This window comes from Palaemon carinicauda, chromosome 8, assembly GCF_036898095.1.
Source record: "Palaemon carinicauda isolate YSFRI2023 chromosome 8, ASM3689809v2, whole genome shotgun sequence".
Lineage (NCBI taxonomy): Eukaryota > Metazoa > Arthropoda > Malacostraca > Decapoda > Palaemonidae > Palaemon > Palaemon carinicauda.
In genome coordinates this window covers 55,556,222-55,580,620 of record NC_090732.1, presented here as the reverse complement: position 1 = coordinate 55,580,620, position 24,399 = coordinate 55,556,222, and the positions used below count along the sequence as shown (strand labels likewise).

Below are 24,399 nucleotides of genomic sequence, written 5' to 3'. Positions count from 1 at the left end.
ACATCTACGCTCACTCCTGATATGTTTCTTAGATGAGCTGGCAGCACATCAAAAAGTCGCTGCATTATCAATGCTGGTGCGTAGTGGATTAATGTCCTGTGCGCCTTCCTTAGTTTTCCTGATATATTTTTTGGCACTATTAATCTACCTCGGCTTGCTCTTTCTGATATTTTTAGCTCCATGATGTTTTCAGTAATTCCTTTTATTTGTTTCCATGCTTGTATTATCATGTAGCATTCTCTTCAACTTTCTAGACTGTATAGTTTTAAAAATTGCAGTCTTTCCCAGTAGTCAAGGTTCTTAACTTCTTCTATTCTAGCAGTATAGGATCTTTGTACACTCTCTATTTGCGCAATATCCTTTTGGTAGTGTGGGTACCATATCACATTGCAGTACTCGAGTGTATTACGTACATAAGTTTTGTAAAGCATAATCATGTGTTCAGCTTTTCTTGTTTTAAAGTGTCTGAATAACATTCCCAATTTTTCTTTACATTTAGCCAATAGTGTTGCTATTTGGTCGTTGCATAACATATTCCTATTTAACATTACACCAAGGTCTTTAATTGCTTCCTTGTTTGTGATTGTCTCGTTATTAGGTCCCTTGTATGCATATACCATTCCTTCTCTGTTTCCATAATTCATTGATTCAAATTTATCGGAGTTAAATACCATCCTATTTATCTCCGCCCATTCATATATTTTGTTTAGATCTCTTTATAGTGAGTTCCTATCTTCATCACAAGTAATTTCTCTACTTATTCTTGTGTCATCGGCGAAACTTCTCACTACAGAGTTTTCAACATCACAGTCTATGTCTGAGATCATAATAACAAACAGCAGTGCAGCTAATACCGTACCTTGTGGCACGCCAGATATTACCTGAGCTTCATCCGATTTCTCGTCATTTGCAACCACTATCTGTTTTCTGTTTTGCATGAATTCTTTTACCCATTTTCCTATCTTTCCCACAATATTATGCTTTCTCATTTTTTCCTCTAATATATTATGGTCTACCTTGTCAAAGGCTTTTGCAAAATCTAGATAGATCACATCTGTCTTTTTCATTTATCATATTTTTGTAAATGTTTTCATAGTGTGCTATCAGTTGGGTTTGTGTACTTTTTCCGGGCACAAAACCGTGTTGACCTATATTAAACAAATTATTTTTAACCAAATGATCCATTATTTTCTTTTTTATTACCCTCTCATACACTTTCATAATATGTGATGTTAGACTAACAAGTCTGTAATCACTTGCCTCTAGTCATGATCCACTTTTGAAGATAGGGGTTATATAAGCTAATTTATGTTTAACATATATCTCGCTCATATCTACACTTTGTCTTAGCAGTATTGCAAGCGGCTTCGCGATAGTGTTTGCAGTTTTTTTTTAACAAAATCGCTGGAACTCCATCTGGTCCAGCTGCTGATCCATTTTTAATTTCGTTTATATATAAGCCTTGACAATATCTGCTTCATTAATATCTATATCCGTTAGATATTCAACATTTTCTTCTCTCATTTCTGTTTCATTATTCTCATTCGCAATTCTTGGCGTGAACTCACTCTTATATTTTTCTGCTAATATGTTGCATATTTCCTTTTTTTCATTCGTTAGCTGTCCTTCAATTCTTAGAGGGCCTATTTCTAATCTCCCTTTATTCATCTTTTTTGCATAGGAGTAAAGTACTTTGGGGTTTTTTTATATTTTGAAGTGTCCTTTCTTCTAAGTCCCTTTTTTAATTTTCTTTAGACTGTATAATCTTTTGTTCTGCATTTTCTATCTTACATTTTATTTCCATCATTTTCCACACAATTTTTTCTTTTGCAACATTTTTCATCCACTTTCTAATTTTCTGAAATAAGATCCTTCTTTCTCTTGGTATGCATGTCTTTTGTTTATTGTTTTTTTTCGGTATATATTTTTCAACAATTTTCTCCAGTATTTTGTACAGTATGTCCATATTTACCTGTATATTATCACTTACAAATACATTTCTGGGCTCTGACCCGGTGGATTTTTCCAAGATGTTTGCTCGTTTGAGTCGATACTATCGTCTCATACGCAGCAATCACAAGAGAGAATAGCTTCTATGGAGAGCCTAGTTCAGGGACTCATGCGCTCGGGGCTGCCACCGCCACAACAGCAATACCCCATCCCCGACGCCTCCAAGCTTCCTCCTTTCAATAAGAATAACCCTTGGAGGTTGGCATTGCATGCCGCCTTCTCGGAGGGTATGTTGTCAATCGGAGATTCCGGTACCCGGCCTCTTGCGGATTATGAATTCTACCCGCCGGGTCTTGAATTCCCCTTCCCGGGTTACGCTCGCCTCACGGAAGAGGCTCTGATTCGATTGGATAAGGTCCCAAAGGAAACTGTTAATTTTCCTAAAGAACAGGCACAGTCTGTCTTGGTCCGCGTGTTCAATGAGTGGGATTGCTTGAACACAATGATTACGGCCTACAAAAGTTCATATACTATGTTTGTGGCCTTGTTGCCCCCTCTAGAGTATCCTCGAAATGAACTCGAGGTCTCGTAGGATGGGTTGAAGGCAGGGTGGTCATCCAAGATGCCATGGGAGTTGGTTGGGTACCTTGGGGTGCCGGGAGGAACACAATCTGTTGTGGAGGAGCTGCCTGTGGAGAGGCCGACTTAGAGGTAGAGGGAGTCGATGAGTGAGGGCCTTGATGAAATTGGCCACGGTTTGATTTGTATGGGGTAAAGGATCTTTGTTTCTTTTAAAAGAAAGGTTGTTTTACACTTTCGAACTTTCTTTTGTTCGAGAGGCCCCATCTAACCTGCAAGTTTTGATTTGCCCTCACTGCATCCTGGAGGACTTTATCAACTTCCTCCTGAGGAAAGAGAGTCTTGCCCCAGCAGGAGGAGGCTATGAGCCTATTTGGCTCGTGCCGAATTGACGCTTCGGCAAGAACATGCTTCCTGCAGTTCATCCGAGCTGTCCAGAAGTCGTGCAGGTCGACTTGGAACGTCTGGAGCAAATTCTTTGCAAAAACGCGGAAGAGGAGCTCATCATTATACAGGGAGGCCAACATCTCCGCCGAAATGATGGAGTGAAGAGATCTGGCCAGTCTGTTTCGTGCGTCGAACTCAGACTTTAGAAGGTGATCCGGCAACTTGGGAAGCTTCTCAGAGAAAAGAGAGGAGGCACAGTGCGGATCCAGCTTCCCCACCATGAAGGTAGCAGAGGCATCGTTCCAGAGGTCGGAGGGGCCTGGAACAAGCATAGAGGTGGGGTCAGTCTCTTTAAGGACAGGCATAGGTGAGCCTTCCTTGGCTGATTGGATGGTTAATTCGGCCACCTTATCCGCAAGTGGACAGGGGATGGACGGAGGAGTCATAAATATTGTGTATGCTCCTTTATAGGGGGTCAACTTAGAGTTGACGCAACCCCATTCAGCGAGAGTCCTAGCCCAGACAGCTTGGGCCTGCTCTTTAGGAAAAATAACCGTCTCTTTGGGGACCTTGTCCATCCTAATGAGGGCATGTTCCTTCAGGCGGACGAAACCGTTGAAGGGGAACTGAAGGCCGGGAGGGCAAAACTCCAGATCGTCTAGAGGGCGGGTCCCTAAGCCCTCTAGAGTTAGTGTACCATCTAGGTACAGAGCATGTCTAGCGAACCGCCATGGGTTGTTTTTATCAAATGGCGGCAGCTTAGAGGTGTCTGGGCCTAACGGAGGGGCTAGCTGAGTCCCGGAACGGAGGAGGTTAGCCACCATATCCTTCAACTCCATTATGACACCTGACTGCTGTTTCATCTGTGTCGTAACCCACTCCTGGATCAAATTAAGTGTCAACGGGGGCTCCGAAGAACTACTCGCAGCCGAAGTCTTGGCCTTAGCGGACTTGCTTTTCTGACTCTTAAGAGGCGGAGTAGACTGGGCCATTACAGGAATGTCAGGAGTGGTGGAAGGTCCGGGGACCGGAGACACAGAGATCGGCGAAGCTGAAGAGCTAGGCTTAGGTTTTCGTTTGAGTAGGGGCTTCACCTTGGGTCGGAGAGAGAGGGAGGGATCCCAAGGAGAAGTCTGCGGCTTATCAAAGCTGTGGAAAGAAGAGCCAGGAGAGAGAGAAGGAGAAAGGAAGGAATCCGCCAACTCAACACCACTAACCTGCTCGTCCATGGGTTCCATATTGATATCCAGGGAGGAGACTTCCCCCGAGAGCTGGTTCTCCTCCTCCAGGGGTATAGTCGCCCTGATAGCTTCAATCATGGGAGCGGCGATATCAGCAGGTACTGCGGCGGAAGAGGAGCCTGGAAAGAGGAGGGAGGCCATGTTTCCGTCGAGGAGGTAGGGGCAGCCGGTGGGGGCGTTTCGACCGAACCCCGAAACCCAAGACCGGAGGCTGGTCTTAGCAGTCCGGAGGGCATCCTCGTCAGCCTGGAAATGGTGAGGATACTTTAGAGCATTGAAGGAAAGAATATAAATATTTCCCAAAACTAAAACAATATCAATATATCATAGTGTAACCAAAAGTAAGAACCACCGGAATAAAAGATTAATTATCATAAGCATATAATAAGTAGTAAAATTGAGAAATCTTACGTCGTCATTAAGAAAAATCGACGAGAGATCGTAACACAAGGTACACGCCTCCGGGGACCAAACCATGTAGGGGGACTGGCCCGGCTCACGGACGAAGGAGATCGCACAGTGTGCGTGGGACCGGCAGACATCGTGGCTTACCGGGTCCGAGAGGGAGGCGGAGCAACCCTTGGCAGCACAGCGGACTTTCTGTAATAAAAAAGTTAACTATGTCTAGATGCTCCCTTAGACTCTAACATAACAATGGGATTATAAAGAGCTGGGAGAATATGAGGTGTGTATTAAAAAGGGTTCGCGCCAAAAGGGGAGCCGGAGCTCCGCCGTAATAACTACATAGTGAGAATGCAAAAACTCGGTAGTGCGCCAGAGTAATGCAAATATACGGGAGCCGGAGCTCCCAAGTAATTCCAGGTTAATTTAGGCGTAGTGATTGAAATATCTCTTGAACGTGCCGGAGATCTGGGAGAAGGTCCTATAAAAAATAAAATTAACATATAACTAGTGAAAGGATCTTCGAAAGGATACTAAGGTGACCCTCGGAGGGGGGGGGTAAGTCGTGTGGGGATGCCGTAGCAGGAGTCAAGGTGCAAGGGACCAACGAGGGGACGAATCCCTGCCGTAGGGGTGCACTTAGATAAAATGGAAGTTATGAGTTCCCAGCTCATATAATAAAAACTCATGGCGGAGTTGGATAGAGGTTCAGACCCAATTCCCAGGCTGTAGCGGGGAGAGGATGGAACTAGTTGAGGGGGAACTAAAGGCGGCTCTAAGGCGGGCCCACTAACCTAAAATATAGACTCTCACATGAACAGGACTTATCCTAAACACTAGCCTTTAAAATAAACAAATAAGTAACCATAATACACAATAATAAAGTAAACTAATCCAAATTATCCAATAAGATGATTTCCCACGTGGGTAAAGAGATAGAGAGAGGGAGAACACGTGACTGTATGAACAGAAAACGGGAACTCCAGCCTCTTGCACTGTGTCAACAAACCCAAGGGGAGAGATGGAGAGAGGGAGAAAACGTGACTGTATGAACAGAAAACGGGAACTCCAGCCTCTCGCACTCGTGGTTACTCTAAGAATAAATAACGAACCTCAAAATAAACACACCTCAGTCCGTGAAAACAATAAAACAATAAAAAGAAACGAAGGATAGCGAAAAACGGGAACTGAACAGTGAATAATGGCGAAAACAAAACAACGCCAAGTGGTGGTAACTAAACTATAATAAAGCCCCGAACGCTATCCTTCGTTCGTCTAAGATACGGACTCGTAAGCGTTAAAAAGTACCAAAAGACTTACAAAACATGGTCCAAAATAAACGGCACAAGGCCAAGAATCTATAATAAGATAAATGAACCTAGAATGACAATAGTACCAAACGGGCATACAAAAGAAATTGAAACGTATGAACGTAAACAATAATGGCCGCCATCACCGCGGGAGGCGCAAGGCCGGTCGCACTAACAACACTAAAATTGAAAAAAGTAACACTAGCCCGGTACTAAATTAGCTGTCAAAACAATCTATGGTACTTAACATTGGTCCAGAGGATAGGAGAGCTTCAGCCATGGTGATAAACAGCTCAAAACAAACGAACAAAGGCAGAGCACAACACGAAGCAAAACAACGCTTACGACGTCCAAAAGAAAGATGTTGTTCAGATGGCGCTCGCGTCGGGCGTCGGTGGTGTGGTTCAGGTAATGTAGCTGGTGCCTCTGTAACGGCCCATGCCTTTTGACGAAGGAATTAGCTAAATGGAAGACAGCCTGTGAATAGTGGTTTTCACACGCCCCTGCTTTATACACGACACCCTCAGGGTGCTCGCGCGAGGGTAGTAACCTCTGCATTCCATGCTTTTAACTTTCTCTGGTATATTTGGAAGTATTTATATCAGAAAAGTGTGAAGAAGGACCCTTTTCACCAGGCGTCACAGGTCGACCAAGAAAGACGTAACCATGATTGGGCTGGAAGCTCTTCCTGCCTGAGGAAGGGCTCTGCAACCCTCCTCAGCCTTGCTATCCTGTCGTCTGATGGAAAGGCTTTGTGAGATTGGTGTCTCATACCATGCCTAGGTAAACCAGTCGTTGCGTAGGCTGCAGAGAGGACTTCTCGAGATTTACCATGATCCCCAGATCTTGGCAAAGTCTCAGAAGCCTGTGTTGGTGTCGAAGAAGGGTCAACTCCGAGTCTGCCAGGATCAGCCAGTCGTCCAGATAGCGGAGGAGACGGATGCCGTTCCTGTGAGCCCACGACGAAATCAGGGTGAACACTTTGGTGAACACCTGAGGTGCTGTGGAGAGACCGAAACTCAGTACCTTGAACTGGTAGGTCTTGCTGTCTAGGCTGAATCTCAAGTACTTCCTGGAAGACGGATGGATTGGGATCTGGAAGTACGCATCCTTCAGATCCAGTGTGCACAAGAAGTCTTGTGGTCTCACTGCAAGTCTGACCGTGTCTGCTGTCTCCCTGCTGAACGAAGTTTGCTTGACAAACTTGTTCAGGGCTGAGAGATCGATGACGGGTCTCCAGCCTCCAGACGCCTTCTTTACAAGAAAGAGTCGACTGAAGAAGCCTGGGGAACCGTCCACGACCTCTTGGAGAGCATCCTTCTTGAGCATGGTCTCGACTTCTGCCCGAAGGGCTAGCCCCTTTGCCGATCCCATGGCATAGGAGCTCAACGACACTGGACTCGCTGTCAGGGGAGGTTGAAATGTTGTGAATGGGACACGATATCCTTGACCGATCACAGAGACCGTCCAGGAATCGGCCCCATGTTGCTGCCACCTGTGCACGCAACTTTGAAGGCATCCCCCCACAGGTGGACACGCAGGGGGACTGCCAATCCTAGCGTTTGCGGCCGCGGTCGCTCCCTCTAGGATTTCTGCCTCCCCTGGAGGACTTTCCGCCCCTCTTGTCTTTGACAGGAAAGGGCTGTGGCTTAGACACCTTCTTCTTAGCTGCCGGAGCCTGCTTCGGTGTCCTGCGAGGCTGCTGTTGAGGTTGCTGTGGAGCTGGAGGCTTGTAGGGCTGAGATGTGAGGGCCCTTTGGAGGAGCAAATCATGATTCGACTTCCTCCACCTCTCAGCTGTCCGTTCTATGCCCTTGGGATCAAACAAAGCTCCCCCAAAAGGATGGAGGAGTGTCTGAGCCTGCTGACGTCCACGGCGGGGACCTTCGGATGGAACCTCTCAGTCACCGCATCCCGTCGCTTTAATATCGAGTTGGCCCAAAGGTTGGTAACCTGATGAGCCAGGAACTCGATGGAACGAGTGCCCGAGAGGAGGAAGGTCTCCAGGGCCTTCCTAGTGCTCTCCTTAGACAAATCCTCAGAGCGCAACAGGATGCCCAGAGAACCTAGCCAAACGTCCAGCCACGAAGTGGCCTGCATGGCACACTTCGCGACCTTCTCTTGGCTGAAGATCTCCGAAGCCGAGAACGTCACCTGCCGGGAGGAGAGCTTCTCTAGAGGAGTTCCCCTGGCGAGCTCTTCCACAGAGTGGTGAAGGGGAAGGCCCATGCTGGACTCCCCCATGATCTCAAAATACCTCCTCTGCTGTAACCGAGGAGGTGGGAGGAGTCTGTTACCGGGAGTAGAATGGCTGGAGGAGGCGAGTTCTGCGAGCTGAGCTTCGACCTTGTCCCTGGCACTCTTCACCCCCTGGGACCAAGGCAAGGCTGCACTGGCCCTTGGGGGTTTCTGGGTACCATAGACTTGGTCTAGGACCGTATCCTTGACTTCTCGAGGGGCGGTCTCTGGGTCCTTGAACCTCTTGAGTTGCCTCATCAAGTTCAAGACCTGCCAGAAGGCATGCTCCGACTCGTGCTGCTCTCCTCCCTGAGGGCTGGCAGCTAAGTCTCCTGTCCCCAAAGGTTCTTCTTGGGGAGATGCTTGGACGTTCTCCCGGGGAATGGTTGGCTCTGGTCGGATCCTTGAAGACGATTTGGGATCGTCTTTGAGTCCTTGGGTTCCCTCCTGGGCGGGATACAGGACTCTAGCAAAGAGGTCTGGAAGATACCTTCCGCGCGAGAATCCCTCGCCTCGGTGGAATCTCCTGAGGACGGAAAGCCTTCGTCCACAGGGGAAGGAGAAAACGACTGCGGAGGGGATGGAGCCTTCCTGCCGGACCTCTTAGGAGCCACCTTCTCCCTGGGAGAAGTTACCACGAAGTCCACTCCTCTCTTTCTCTTCAGCGGGGGCGAGTCTGTCTTTGGTCTGAGCCCCAGATCAGCGAGGGCCGGCTTCACAGCCAGCACCACCGCTTTCATCAGGTGGCCAAACCAAGACTGACGAGAGACTGACGCAGTGTCAGTAATTCCCGCTGGAGGGAAAGGGACCTCCTGATCCTTTGGAGTAGACGCAACGGGGCCTGCCTGAAAAGAAAGGGAAGAATGTTGCTTGGACCTCTCCCGAGATTCTTCCTGGTCCTGGATGAAAGTCCTGCGTTTGCGCGGTGGCGATCCTGAAGGCGATCTGGAAGTACGCGCCCCTGGCGGAAGCACGCGCTGCGTATCCCGACGAGGGTGGGGATCGCGATGGGGCTCGCGCGATGTAGCCATCGGAGGGTCGCGCGTGGGCGAAACCAGGAGCGCGGGCGCGCAGTTACGCGGAGATGTATGCGTGTGGGCGAGTGGGCGCGCTGGCGAGGGGGCGCGCTGGCGCGCAGGCGAGGGGGCGCGCTGGCGCGCAGGCGAGGGGGCGCGCTGGCGAGGGGGCGCGCTGGCGAGGGGGCGCGCTGGCGAGGGGGCGCGCTGGCGAGGGGGCGCGCTGGCGCGCAGGTGAAGATGCACGTGGGTGCGCAGGTGAAAGTGCGCGTGGGCGTGCAAGTGAATGGGCGCGCAAGGGAGATCGCTGAAGTTGTGCAGGAGATCGACGGCGCACTGGAGATCGATGGCAAAAGGGCGAGCGATGGCGCTTTGGCGAGTGATAGCAATTTGGCGAGCGACGGCGAGCAGGCGATTGCTGTCGCGTTGGTGATCGCTGGCAATCAAGCGATCGGTGACGCGTTGGTGAATGTTGGCGCAACGGCTCATGATGGCGCGTTGGCGAACGATGACGCGCAATGCGTGCAGGTGACCAACAGTGCGCAGGCGATTTTGCCCGTATGCGCGTCGGAGACCTGTGGCGATCCGAAGTATGGGGGAGTTGGCGATTAGGAGATCGCTTGCACGCAGGTGAAGGATCGCGCGGGCGCATAGGAGATCGATGACGTGCAGGAGGGTGACGATGAGCAGTCATATGGGGCGCAGGATTGGATGGCGAGGAAGTGTGCAGAGGTGAGCGCGGGCGGTGATGGGCGCAAAAGTGTGCGAGGGCGAGGCAAAGGAGAAATATCCTTGCCTGCGTCCAGATCCGAAGATCTAAGGCGCGTAGGTGTGTGTTGGCGTGCAGGACGCTTATCAGGAACCAAGTGCGCAGGTGCGCGCTGACGAGCAGGAGATCTAGTGCGCTCAGGAGACTGCTGGCGCACATGGCGCGCAGCAGGAACAGGAGGGCGCTGACGGCTAGCAGGAGAGCGCTGGTGATCATGAGAGCGCTGGCGAGCAGGAGAGCGCTGGCGATCAGGAGAGCGCCGACAAGCAGGAGGGCGCTGACGAGCAGGAGAGCACTGGCGATCAGGAGTGCGCTGACTAACAGGAGAGCGCTGGCGATCAGGAGAGCGCTGGCGAGCAGGAGAGCGCTGGCGATCAGGAGAGCGCCGACGAGCAGGAGTGCGCTGACGAACAGGAGAGCGCTGGCGAGGAGAGTCAGGAGACTGCTGCACAGGAGAGCGCATGTGCGCTACTGCGCGCGAACGCGCAGGGGAACCCTGACGCGCAAGGGATTTACCCACACCGTGGGAGACATCCCTTTGCCCCGAAGGGACTGGTGCCCGTGCGATGGTATCAGAAGGCGCCTGCTGCGCAACTGCATCCAGGGGCGATGGGCGGCCGGAAGGACTGGAAGGTCTGGCAGGCTCGCGATCTGCGGAGAGGTCCAAGGACGTGGCTGCGACGATCTGCTGCCGACGAGAAGAATCCTCTGCAGGGGAAGGCGCCGGCGAAGACGACCCAAAGAGGCGCCTCCTAACCCCCTTATAGGGAGAAGGAAGGCCCCTACGTCGAAGGGGAGGTCGAGCCTTACGGCGCAGGCGACCTCGAGGAAGGGCATCAGGATCGTCAGTCCTCCGAAGAGGAGTCTCTGTCAGTGCACTCCCCCGAGGAGGAGACACACCCGCAGGAGAGACCGTGGGACTCACCTTTCCCCTCGAAGGATGTTCAGAGGGGGAAGGAGAGCCTTCAGCAACGTCCGCAACGGCAGCAGCAGAGGTTTGACCAGACCCGTCGGAAGCCTCTGCCACAACAGTGTTGACAATAGACAGAGGGAGAACCTCTGGTATTACCGGCGACTGTTTGACAGCTGCCCCCAACTGGATCAAGTCAAACAGGGCTTCCTTGGAGGGCGTGCCCTTAAGCCCTAAGAAAGCCCAAAGCTGAAACAAATCATTATTAGAAACAGTCTGATCATATTCATCGAATTCAATAATGTCCTCCTCCGGAGGAGGAGGGGGAGCTGCCTCGCTATGGGAGGCAACGCCCTCTCCCGCACCCCGAGGTCGGGAAACACAACTAGGGCCTGCGCTACCACTCGACGGCCTCTCACGAGAGACCGATCGAGTGGGAGCTTCGGAGGAGGTTCAGGCGGCGGAAGAAGTCCTTAGAGCCTTCCTTTTTCAAGGCAGCCCTTGAAGGGGAACAGTCTCTCTTGGACTTCTTCTTACGCCGCCGGCCGAACTTCTCCCACTGGGAGGCAGACCACTCCCTACACCCACGGCAATTTAACTCCCTATCACACCGCTGGCCTCGGCACTGCGGACAAAGGGTGTGAGGATCCGTCTCGACCGCCGACATGAATGTTCCACAGGGGCGGCCGGAGAGTCCAGGGCATTTGCGCATGATAGCGATGAAGGATGAGGCCAACTTCCAAAACACACAAGCTGAAGAGAAAGAAAAAACAGATTAAGGCTGTCAATAACGAGGACGAAGAGACAGACACGTCTGTTCATCGTCCGAGCCAAAAGTGAAGTGAGACATTTCACCGGTGTGTGAGGGGGGAGGGGTAGCAAGCTACCCCTTCCCTACCCCCTGCTAACTAGCGCGGGGGTAGTTAACCCTCATTAAAATTCTATTGGCTCGTCAATTTCAGCTACGCCGAAAGTAAACCCTATGTAAATAGCGTGGTTTGTATTTCGGTTACGGAACAAATAAATATTTTAAGAATATTAAAGTAAATATCTCCTATATAAACTATAAAAACTTTAACAAAACATGGGGAAGAGAAAATAGATAGAATAGTGTGCCCGAGTGTACCCTCAAGCAAGAGAACTCTTATGGCATCAGAGTGGCCTTTAACCACACCACCAAGAACACATATTCCTCTATTTTATGTCAAATAGCATTTCAAATGTTTTTATTATTTACAAGATTGAGACTTGGGAATAAAGTCTTACATATGATTATGATGATAAATTTTCTAAGACTTCAAAGTGAAAATAAAAATAAAAACTTAACTCACAATTTTATTCCCAGTGATGTGCATCCAATCCACTCTAATAAAACCTCTGGCTCTATTTCCAGTTTTTCATCACCTCCTTCATTTATCTCTATTTGTATTAAAGGAACATCTAAATCGTTTAAAGTACTATTTCTGATTTGGACTTCCTGACGATAGACCACATAACCTCGATCACTGAAGTACTTAGCAACAGAAGATGGACAAACATCAGAATCTGCAATAAAATGTTACACAAGGTAAAACATCAACTTTTTATGAAATAAACTTAGCTCTGCAACTGAAAATAATTATATCAATAAACAGAAGTGCATGTAGTAAAAATGAGACAATAATTACCAAGCAAGACTACAGTATATTACAGCTTATCCGCACTAAAAAATCAATTAGTTTTTACATACATAACAACAAGAAATAAGAAAAATATTACTGGGGTACTTATAAGTACCAAGAGAAGCCATTATGTGGACATTATAAACAAAGAGGGTACCCGAGACTTGCTGAACTTGTCATGTTACAGTACCCTAACACATGATCTTAAAAACAGGGGTTGGTGTATCAGAATAATGTGAAATAAATATTGGTGTCCATGAGTAGACAATTTTAAGTTGTTTGGATCTATCACAATGATTGAGGAAATTACAAATAAGTGCAGAAATGAAGAGCCTCAACAGCTGCCATATGCATAAGACATAAATAACATAAAATTATGGAAAAATTCTTATGTTGAGAAAGTGAGAAGATTAATGGATTGCATATATGATGTAAGATTGAGCAGTGGATATGGGATGATTGAATATTGTGATGTGTGATGTAAAATGAGTATACAGTACATTAAAATGCAGGTAAAAAGATGAGGGGTTAATTATAGATAAATAGGCTAAAAGATTTACTAAATGTTTATAAAAATTTCATGGATTAATGATAATTAGATAAGATGATAGTTGAATGTTGAATGATTTCTAAACTATAAAAATGTCAAATTGTCTCTAATGAGTTATTTCTAAATTGTATAAAAATTTCAAGCTGTCTCTAAAAGCTAGGAGCATCAATATTACCATAACATCTGAGCATATTGAATGAATTGCAATACAGTAGTCACAAGGATTCAACAGAATACCTGGGACAGTGTAAACAAAAGTGTTCCATTATTAAAAACTATTTACAGTAAGTAAGTTTACTTGGGGACAACGCTTCCTCTTGTATTTGGTCTTGCTTCCAATATTGAAGTCACCCCTAAAACTTTCGCTCCCATAATTTACGTTTTCTTTACAGTAACACGGATAGAATGCGCTAATTCAACTCGGTGACAATACCGTACGTCATGTTCATGACGTCACTGCGTAGGAACGCAAAACAAAAGCCTTACCCCGGCGTACGATGGTTCTTTCCTCAAACTACGTGCCGAGATAAATCATTACACTGGTTCTGAATCTAACGATAGTACTGCTGACTTATAAGCAGCTTACTTTTTCTCTCAGTATATATTCAGGTCTGATTATTTTCAAAATGTATGCTCATTACACCAGCCCTTTGCTACTTACTCATTTAAATCATTAAATTTTAGTCAGCCAAAATAGGTAGGATTATTATGTATGTATATTCCCTTAGAGCTGCAATATTTATCTTCGTATTTTGCACAAAATCCTGCCTCCTACTCACTCCTTACAACGTTACATTGTCCTTACCTAAAGTCCGGATATGGCACCTCAATTGGGTTATTCTACGGCCAATGTCCCTCACCTGTGTGGAAGCTGAGCCCATGTGAGCCCACACGACCTAAGGGTTGCCCCATTCATGCATGAGCAACTGTTGTGACCAGCTGACCGACTTGGTCAGTCAATATGCATTGCTCTCGCTCACCCCGACTCGACTCCCACCAAACAGAGGACTAAGGAGCACCGGTATCCTGTTGGCTGGAGAGAGGGAAGAAGACGATCCTGGGAACTGTGCTAGCGATACCAGATCTGCCAAGAAGCGAGGATTCCAGGGGTGGGTCAGAGGATGTAAGGTGCAGCAAACAAGTTGTAATAGACATTCAAAGACAAGGGCTGTTTTTCTACGTAGTAGGTTGGCCAGGGCACCAGCCACCCATTGAAATACTACCACTAGAGAGTTATGGCGTCTTTTGACTGGCCAGACAGTACTACATTGGATCGTTCTCTCTGGTTACAGTTCATTTCCCCTTTGCCTACAAATACACCGAAAAGTCTGGCCTATTCTTTACATATTCTCCTCTGTCCTCATACACCTGACAACACAGATTACCAAACAATTCTTCTTCACCCAAGGGGTTATTTCACTGTAGTAGGTAGTAGGTTGGTTAGGGCACCAGCCACCTATTGGGATACTACCGCTAGAGAGTTATGGGGTCCTTTGACTGGCCAGACAGTACTACATTGCACCCTTCTCTCTGGCTACGGTTCACTTTTCCTTTGCCTACACATACACCGAATAGTCTCGCCTATTCCTCACAAACTCTCCTCTGTCCTCATACACCTGACAACACTGACATTACCAAACAATTCCTCTTCATCCAAGGGGTTAAAAACTACACTATAATTGTTCAGTGACTACTTTCCTCTTGGTCAGGGTAGAAGAGGCTCTTTAGCTATGGTAAGCAGCTCTTCTAGGAGAAGGACACTCCAAAATCAAACCATTGTTCTCTAGTCTTGGGTAATCCCATAGCCTCTGTACCATGGTCTTCCACTGTCTTGGGTTAGAGTTCTCTTGCTTAAGGGTACACTCGGGCACACTATTCTGTCTTATTTCTCCTCCTCTTGTGTTAAAGTTTTCATAGTTTATATAAAAAATATTTATTTTGGTGGTGTTGTTGTTCTTAAAATATCTTATTTTTCCTTGTTTCCTTTCCTCACTGGGCTACTTTTCCCTGTTCGAGCCCTTGGGCTTATAGCATCTTGCTTTTCCAACTAGGGTTGCAGCTTAGCGAGTAATAATAATTGTTCAGTGGCCCCTTTCCTCTTGCTAAGGGTAGAAGAGACTCTTTAGCTATGGTAAGCAGCTCTTCTAAGAGGACACTCCAAAATCAAACCATTGTTCTCTAGTCTTGGTTAGTGCCATACCCTCTGTACCATGGTCTTCCACTGTCTTGGGTTAGAGCTCTCTTGCCCGAGGGTACACTCAGGCTCACTATTCTATCTAATTTCTCTTCCTCTTGTTTTGTTAAAGTTTATATAGTTTATAGAGGAAATATTTATTTTATTGTTGTTACTGTTCTTAAGATATTTTATTTTTCCATTTTTCTCTTCCTCACTGAGCTATTTTCCCTGTTGGAGCCCCTGGCCTATTAGCATCCTGCTTTTCAAACTAGGGTTGTGGCTTAGAAAGTAGTAGTAATAATAATAATAATAATAATAATAATAATAATAATAATAATAATAATAATAATAATAGTAATAATGAGTGCAGGTAAACCACGTGCCCACATAGTTTTCCCCCTTTTAAACTAGATTAGTTTTTTGTTTTACTTGACTTAGTTTAACTGGCTTCTACATATTTTGGGCTGAGTGTGTTAATTACACCCTTTCATATTACTACAACTACTCCCTTTTTTGACTGATTATGTCTAACATGAATATTTAATCTCGGGAGAGTATACCTGATATATTGAAAGGAGTAAGTCTAAATATCTTAAGAGTAAGAGTGTTAGCGAGTGACTTAGTATTCATTGTATGCTTTGAAGGTAAAGATCCTTATCTTTAACTTATACTTTGCTATACTACATCACTGCTCCCTCAATTGCCATTGTCCAAATGATTTTATAAAAAAATTTCTGTCCAGAATCTCACTGGAGTCCCTAGGATGGAGTCAAAACAAAGCCTAAGAGTGAAATAGCTTTAGACCTTCCAAAGCTTCGGTAGGCCATCAAATTACTCTTATTTCACGTGTGGAGTTTTTGGGCCTCTGGACAGAGTACAGCTTTTTGCATATAGAGTGAAGGTATGTGAACTACATCATCAAAGTTATTATCAGGGATTTGTGCCTTGAGTGATAGTGCTCCTTTTCTTCCCCTGCTGATCTTTGTGTATATGTTGTAGGGCGACTTTCCCGGAAGAACAAGTTCCCACTCAACAATTAAATAAAAATATTTCTTCACACGAGAGGTCCTTCGAACCGGATCGTTTACCTTCAAGCTATGAAGCATTAATAACGTAAGTCAGCTTGATTAAGCATACAGTACCTCGCTATATCACTTAAATTCACACACACCAGCCAGTTTGTCGAATGTGTAAAGCCCAGACTTTAATAGGGAAGAAAGATTAGTAGTCATAATGATCTTTTTGTATCGACCATGAGTTCAAGGAAAGAACTGAGTAACTAGGTTAATTTTTTGCTTGAATGTTCTCTACAGTTTTACATAGGAACTTCGTTTTGTTTCAAATCTGTTCACCCACGTGTTATTATGGCGGATTCTATTCATAACCAGAAAGTTCTAAGCTGCTTGAACTAAGGTTTTTGTGTTGTTCAGAGATCCGTGTCTACTGCTCAATGAAAGCGCTGGTGTACTTGTTCTGTCAACTAATTTTTCCATTTTAACTTTTAATTTTCATCATTTTGTACCTTGGTTTACCTTCCTTCGTGTCGTTTACCTTCCATAAATTTTCTAACTAACGTTCCCCATATGCCTAGCACGGGTCCTTGTCCTACAGAGCGAATTGGCGCACGGTAATTTCAAGTTTTCTTACACGTAGCGTAGAAACCTAATTTCACCAAGTCCGTTTCATTCTGTGTGTTTACTCCGAGATGGCGGATCTTGTTTATATCCCAAACTAGAGGGTTCTTATTTTTGTTTACAATATGTAACTAACTTGAGAGAGAGATTACAATAGAGGAAGTGAGGAGAGCACTAGATGAAACGAGAGTAGGAAAAGCATCTGGTATGGATGGTGTGAAAGCTGAGATGTTGAAGGAAGGGGGTGTGAAATTGTGTTGTCAATGGTACCAGTAGATTGGGTTTGTGCATGTATTGTACCACTATATAAGGGTAAGGGAGATGTGCATGAGTGTTGTAATTCAAGAGGTATTAGTTTGTTGAGTGTAGTTGGAAAAGTGTATGGTAGAGTAATGATTAATAGGATTAAGGATAAAACAGAGAATGCAATCTTGGAAGTACAGGGTGGTTTTAGAAGAGGTAGGGGTTGTATGAATCAGATTTTTACAGTTAGGCAGATATGCAAGAAATATTTAGCAAAAGGTAAGGAGGTGTATGTTGCGTTTATGGATCTGGAGAAAGCATATGATAGAGTTGATAGGGAAGCAATGTGGAATGTGATGAGGTTATATGGAGTTGGTGGAAGGTTGTTGCAAGCAGTGAAAAGTTTCTACAAAGGTAGTAAAGCATGTGTTAGAATAGGAAATGAAGTGAGTGATTGGTTTCCGGTGAGAGTGGGGCTGAGACAGGGATGTGTGATGTCGCCGTGGTTGTTTAACTTGTATGTTGATGGAGTGGTGAGAGAGGTGAATGCTCGAGTGCTTGGACGAGGATTAAAACTGGTAGGCGAGAATGACCATGAATGGGAGGTAAATCAGTTGTTGTTTGCAGATGATACTGTACTGGTAGCAGACACAGAAGAGAAGCTTGACTGACTAGTGACAGAATTTGGAAGGGTGTGTGAGAGAAGGAAGTTGAGAGTTAATGTGGGTAAGATTAAGGTTATGAGATGTACGAGAAGGGAAGGTGGTGCAAGGTTGAATGTCATGTTGAATGGAGAGTTACTTGAGGAGGTGGATCAGTTTAAGTACTTGGGGTCTGTTGTTGCAGCAAATGGTGGAGTGGAAGAAGATGTACGTCAGAGAGTGAATGAAGGTTGCAAAGTGTTGGGGGCAGTTAAGGGAGTAGTAAAAAATAGAGGGTTGGTCATGAATGTAAAGAGAGTTCTATATGAGAAAGAGATTGTACCAACTGTGATGTATGGATCGGAGTTGTGGGAAATGAAAGTGATGGAGAGACAGAAATTGAATGTGTTTGAAATGAAGTGTCTAAGGAGTATGGCTGGTGTATCTTGAGTAGATAGGGTTAAGAACGAAGTGGTGAGGGAGAGAACGGGTGTAAGAAATGAGTTAGCGGCTAGAGTGGATATGAATGTGTTGAGGTGGTTTGGCCATGTTGAGAGAATGGAAAATGGCTGTCTGCTAAAGAAGGTGATGAATGCAAGAGTTGATGGGAGAAGTACAAGAGGAAGGCCAAGGTTTGGGTGGATGGATGGTGTGAAGAAAGCTCTGGGTGATAGGAGGATAGATGTGAGAGAGGCAAGAGAGCGTGCTAGAAATAGGAATGAATGGCGAGCGATTGTGACGCAGTTCCGGTAGGCCCTGCTGCTTCCTCCGGTGCCTTAGATGACCGCGGAGGTAGCAGCAGTAGGGGATTCAGCATTATGAAGCTTCATCTGTGGTGGATAATGTGGGAGGTTGGGCTGTGGCACCCTAGCAGTACCAGCTGAACTCAGTTGAGTCCCTGGTTAGGCTGGAGGAACGTAGAGAGTAGAGGTCCCCTTTTTTGTTTTGTTTCATTTGTTGATGTCGGCTACCCCCCAAAATTGGGGGAAGTGCGTTTGGTATATGTATGTAACTTACTGCGCGTTGTTTCATTAATTAACTATGTAGTTTAGTAATGCCTCAAAACACGAAATTAATTCATTCTGGAGTGGCTTTCTTAAAGTTATTTTTTCGTGTTATGACTCATATTTCACATGCAAATTGCCAATTTGTTCCAAACCTTGCAAAACACCACATTAAATCTTATTATAAAACGGATTTTGAACAAAATGAAAAATCTATTTTTGGGTGAGATAGCCATGTCGTCCTGATGGAAGGTTCCTTTAGGTAGCTTTCTGAGGGATATTTTGCTACAGTGATACTCCCAGAGAATTAACCATAGGTCTCCAGGATTCTAACTCCTGGCGTGAGTATTCTTAATATATCTTTAAGGATATCGCATAATATCAGGGGACATATTTTTTGATACGACACATAGCAATCTTCACCCCGAATAGATTTAACTCTTTGAGGGGAAAGAGTGGCGAACAAAAGGGGAGCCATTACCAAGGTAACCGGTGAAGCTCCTCTCCGTACTACTACGGCCCATCATTTCTTACTTGCATTTAAGCTGGAATAGCCGCAGATAGAGTCGTTTCGGGTGGGGTCATCTAAGAAAGATGGGAGGGTCCATCAGGACGACATGGCTATCTCACCCAAAAATAGATTTTTCACTTTGCTCAAAATTCGTTTATTGGGCTCGGCCATGTCGTCCTGATGGAAGCTTACCAGAAAATTAACTTGAAAGTACTATATCTGTGGGTTTGTATAAGTGCCTTTACTTTGAATGAGTTCCTTATATGGTCTCCTATACCCATATATATGACATTACAGTTGTTTGTCATATCCACCAAGCTTGGAACTAGCTTAGGGCTTCCTGCCCCCTGCAGGGAAAATGTTGACTTTGATTATAAGGATTCAAAGTTTGTATCTCCAAAAGGACGCAAGAGAAACTTTCTAAAGAATACCTATTCGTACTTTGGACATCGGTACCATCAAGGTTTCTATTTAAGGAAATAGAAATGAGACTCTGGACTCTTTTACTTGATATACTGAGGGATAAAAGAAGACGCAGATACATTTTTTCTCTTTATTTTCATAAGCAAAATAAATAAACAATGTATACATCATAAATAGGAATCTAACCTTGTACATATAAACATCATGGTTATATATATTTCTGACCTGTAAGGGAAGAATATACATATATGAATTCATTTTAAAAATGCCACTCAGTGAATGTGAAGCTAAACCTGTCTAGCTTCACTTAGATGTTGGATATGCATCAACACTGTGTTCAAATGTTCACACGGCACTGGTGTTATTGGTTAGATTCTGCACCTGTATAGAACAGTCTATTAATCACCGAAGTGATTTTCACTAGAAGGTATTAATACCTATTAACCCGATGCACTGTTGAGTCCCAAAACAGTCCACTGTTCATCACAGCACTAGACGACAGGTTTTATGATGCTACCTGCCACCACCATAAAGTGTTTTATCTCGTGTACTGGCTTCAAATAATGTTTATAGAAGACTCTGGATGATTTCCACCCCGTATATGAGCGGAGCCTTTCAAAGTACATGCGTTGAAAGAAAATCAACGAAGAAGCAACTTTTCTTGCATCGTGACCTGCGGGTGTGCTGTCAGGATCTGCTCTGCGAATTAAGTAGGTGAGTTTCGCTCTCAGTTGTCTTAGAGAGAAGTTTGATCCAGAGGTTTTGCCTCGGAAGAGCTGTCCCTCCTTGAAGTCTGAAGTGCTTCGAAGTTAGACCTTGAGACACTCTACTGGGCATAGAGAGACATCTTCCTTCAGAGGGCAGATTCTCCAAGGAGCCCACCTTTTGGTGGGCAGCTCATTTTTGGCGAGAAAGGCAGGACCAGGGAAGAGATTCAGTTCTCCTATTTCCAGGAACTGGATATGGCCTTCATTCCTGGATAAGGCCACTATTTCACTAACTCTGGCAAACAGAAGCATGACTTTCTGTGTTAGATCCTTTAAGGTTCAATCCTCATTATTCAGATTCGAAGCATAGTGCAAGACTTTGTCCAACGACCATGTTATGGGCTTTGGAGGGGTTGCCGACTTGAGTCTAGCGCATGCTTTAGGTATCTTATTGAAGATCTCACCTGAGAGGTCCACCTGAAAGGCGTACAGAAGAGTTCTGGGACTCTTTCCGAGATGAAGGAGAATGAGTCTGCGTCTAGGGACCATTCCGTCTCTATCGGCTTTCGCCTGGATAGAGCATCCGCCATCTCATTGCGGAACCCTTGAAGGTGAACTGCTGATAAGTGCCATCTTCTCTTCCTTGCCAAGTAGAAGATGGCTAACATCACATGATTGATGTGAGTTGATCTCTAGCCTTGTCGATTTAGCCATTTTACTATCACTTCGCTGTCCAAGAACAGTCTGATGTGGACTGCTCTGCGAGGGGATAGTTTCTTTAATGTTAGGAAGGCTGCCATAGCCTCTAAGATGTTGATGTGAAAGGTTTTGAACTGGTGCGAGCAATTCCCCTGCACTTTCCTTTCTTGCGAGTGGCCTCCCCATCCTTCCAGGGAGGCATCTATGTGTATTACCACTGATGGTTGAGGTGGTTGCAAGGGAATTGTCCATGCTAGGCTCATGGCTGTTGACCACGGCCTTAATAGCGTGCACAATCGGATCAGTGTCAACCTTTGTTGATCTCTTCGAGCGTTTGATGATTATCTTCTCCAGATTCCTGACGCATCCTTTAACTGTGCTTTTAGCACTGGGTCTGTCACTGCTGCAAACTGGAGAGCCCAATACTCTTTCCTGTTGGCGTCTTGAAATCCTCTTGTGTTTGATTAGTCTCTTGACAGATCCTGCTATCTTTGCTCTTCCTTGGTGGAATGGAGAGATGTTGTGACTGTAAGTTCCAATGGATTCCTAACCATTGAAACTTCCGAGCTGGAGAAAGGCGAAACTTCTTGCGGTTAATCTTGAAGCCTAGGTGTTCCAGGAACTGGACCACCTTTCCGGCCGCTTGGAGACAAGTCGTCTTGGATGCTGCCCACACCAGCCAATTGTCCAGGTATGCTACTACCTGAATTCCTTCTGAGCGTAGTTGTTGGACGATTGTATCCGCTAGTTCTGTGAATATCCTTGGGGCTATGTTTAGCCCAAAGGGCATGGCTGTGAAGACATATTTTGTCTTCTGTATCCTGAATCCAAGGTAGTAGGGAAGGGGGCGCCTGTCTGGTAGGTGCCAGCAAGCATCTGCCAGGTCTATTGAGACTGTGTACGCCCCTTTTGGTAGAAGGGTCCTTATGTGTTGTAAGGTAAGCATCCGAAACTTGTTGTTCTCAATGAACTTGTAGAGTGGAGACAAGTCTAGAATGACTCTGATTTTGTCAGAGTCTTTCTTGGGAACACAGAGCAGCGTTCCCTGGAATCTGATGGACTTCACTTTCCTTATTACCTTCTTGTTTAAGAGTTCTGAGGTATATTCTTCCAACAAGGGGGTAACAAGGGGGTAGAGTGTTGGAAGAACTCTGGAAAAGGCGGTGGAATTCTGTTCCATCTCCAACCGAGTCCATTTATGATTAGGCAGTGGGCCCAGGAATCGAAGGTCCAACAATCTCAAAAGTGAAAGAGTCTGCCTACTACCTGGAACCTCTCATTGCTTAGAGGTTCCTGAGGACTTGTTTCCGTGACCGTGTCCTCCTCTACCCCTTGGGGGGTTTCTTGAGGAGCCTTTTTTTGGGGGGGCCTTTAACTTTGTAGGGCCAAAAGGTAGTCGTGTGCCTCTAAAAACCTGGGTTGAAGACAGGTGACTGGGTCACCAGCTGCTGAGGGACCAACTGGAAGGTGATCTGCAGCTGGGTTACCATTTGAGGCACGGTGGTCATGGTCACGGCCAGTAGTTGTGCAGGTCTACGTGGTTTCTTTGCCTTCTTGTTCTTAGGCTGGGGACCACTGTCTAAGGATGATTTCCTTTTAAAAGACATGCCCCACTTCTGGAGAAGGTTCCTATTCTCCGTGGCGGCTTTGGCAATAACTTCTTGAACCACATCTTGTGGGAAAAGGTCTTTGCCCCAGCTGCATGATGAGATCAGCTTCCTGTGTTCGTGTTTTACCGTTGCTGCGGCGAACACATGCTCTCTACAGGTCCTCCTTGACCTGATAAAGGCATATAAGTCCTTCACAAGGGTACCCATGTGGGACTTGGCTAAGACCATGTACATGTCTGGGGCATTGGTTAGACCTGCACACATTTCCAGGCAGTTCTGATGAGACAAGGAAGCGGCAAGTTTTTCTTTTGTCTCCTGTTCCCTTCTCAAAAGATGTTCTGGCAACTCTGGAAGGTTCTCGTTGAACTGCTGGCCTGCTATCTCCGGATCCAACTTAGAGACGGAGAAAGTTAGATGTACTTTCCACTTCTCCTCGCAGGTAGGCATGGCTAGAGATAATGGTTTACATTCCTCTAGAACTGGGCAAGGTTTGCCCTCTTCGACTGCTTTCATGACACAATCAAGGGCTTTCACCGAAAAGGGGAAAGCTCTGGAGGAAGGAGCAATGAAGGTTGGGTGCCTCTTGCTCAATGCCGAGACTTTGGAGCTGGTATATACGGCTCCTTTCAGGGTGTTGGTTTGGATGGCTTGTGCTATGTTATGCTCCAAGACAATGACTTCCTTGGGTACCGTCTCCTCGCGGGATGCAGGTTCATCTCGCAGTCTAACATAGCAATCTGGGTAGCTGAAAAGCTGGGCCAGAATTGAAAGTCTTCAAGGGGTTTGGCCCCCAACTTCTTGAGATGTACAGCTTCCCATTCATCATGGGTATGTGCTCCGTATATCTCAAGGGGTTGGTTTCGGAGCAGTGAGGGAGGTCAGATACTCTAAGGGGCTTAGTAGAGCCCCTGGAACCACCAGGACGTTTCCCTTCCTGTACCTTTCTCTTCATCTCTTTGAGATCTTGCTTAATCTCCTCTTGTTCCTTCCGGAACACTGCCAACATCTGCTGGATCGACGATAGGAGTGCCTCGCTCCTGCCAACCTGTACAGCTGGTTGGGGAGTTGGGGCTGAAGAGGTTGACGGCATTGGTTGATATGCCGTCACACTGAGGGTCCTCAATCACCGTCGAAACGGATCCTTCTTCCTCCATGGGAGGTTGAACCACTTTTTCTTCAGGGCCATCTTGCAGTAGGTCCTGTTCGGTGTCGGTGGACACCTCACCGTTCTTGGTGAATGTCCATGCCTTGCAGTGCCTTGTTGATGTCTGCGTCCACTGTCAGTTGGATGAAGGGAGGCTGGACCTGTACCTGGGGCACAACTGCATTGGATTGAGCCTTAGGGAAGAGAAGGCACCTTAAAGATTCGTTATGTAGGTAAGGTCCCGGAGAGTTCTTCTGGAACCCTCTTACCCACCTTCGAAGGGTTTCCCTTGCCATATCCCTTGACTCTGTGGTGTCAGGGATATCGTCTGCAAAGCCATCAGTCAGCAAGGTCAAGCAGTTGGAGCAACCCTTCGGGTCCCAGTACCTCAGGGATCCTCATACGATGCAGCAGGGGGCATGAGACCTGCACATCGTATGCCCACATAAGTCCTTACTCTTGTGGTTGCAGAACACAACTGCACACTTCACCATTGGCTCCTCCTGTAAGGGAAAAAAGGGTGAAATGAGTATTCAGTTGTTTATATCATTGATATAAATGCATACTTTTAAATAGTAATGCTTACTATTATAT

General features: G+C 46.1%; 1 protein-coding gene across 4 annotated transcripts in view; it reads right to left on the bottom strand.

Annotated features, from left to right (window-relative positions):
* The window catches only part of LOC137645735 (ribonuclease P protein subunit p40-like), a 677,401-nt gene that overhangs the window by 87,271 nt on the left and 565,731 nt on the right, over positions 1-24,399 (bottom strand). For all 4 annotated transcript variants that reach the window (XM_068378626.1, XM_068378623.1, XM_068378624.1 and 1 more), the window contains one exon: positions 12,134-12,347. In XM_068378626.1, coding sequence (XP_068234727.1) covers positions 12,134-12,347 — 214 coding nt within the window. The remainder of the gene's footprint in view (positions 1-12,133; positions 12,348-24,399) is intronic.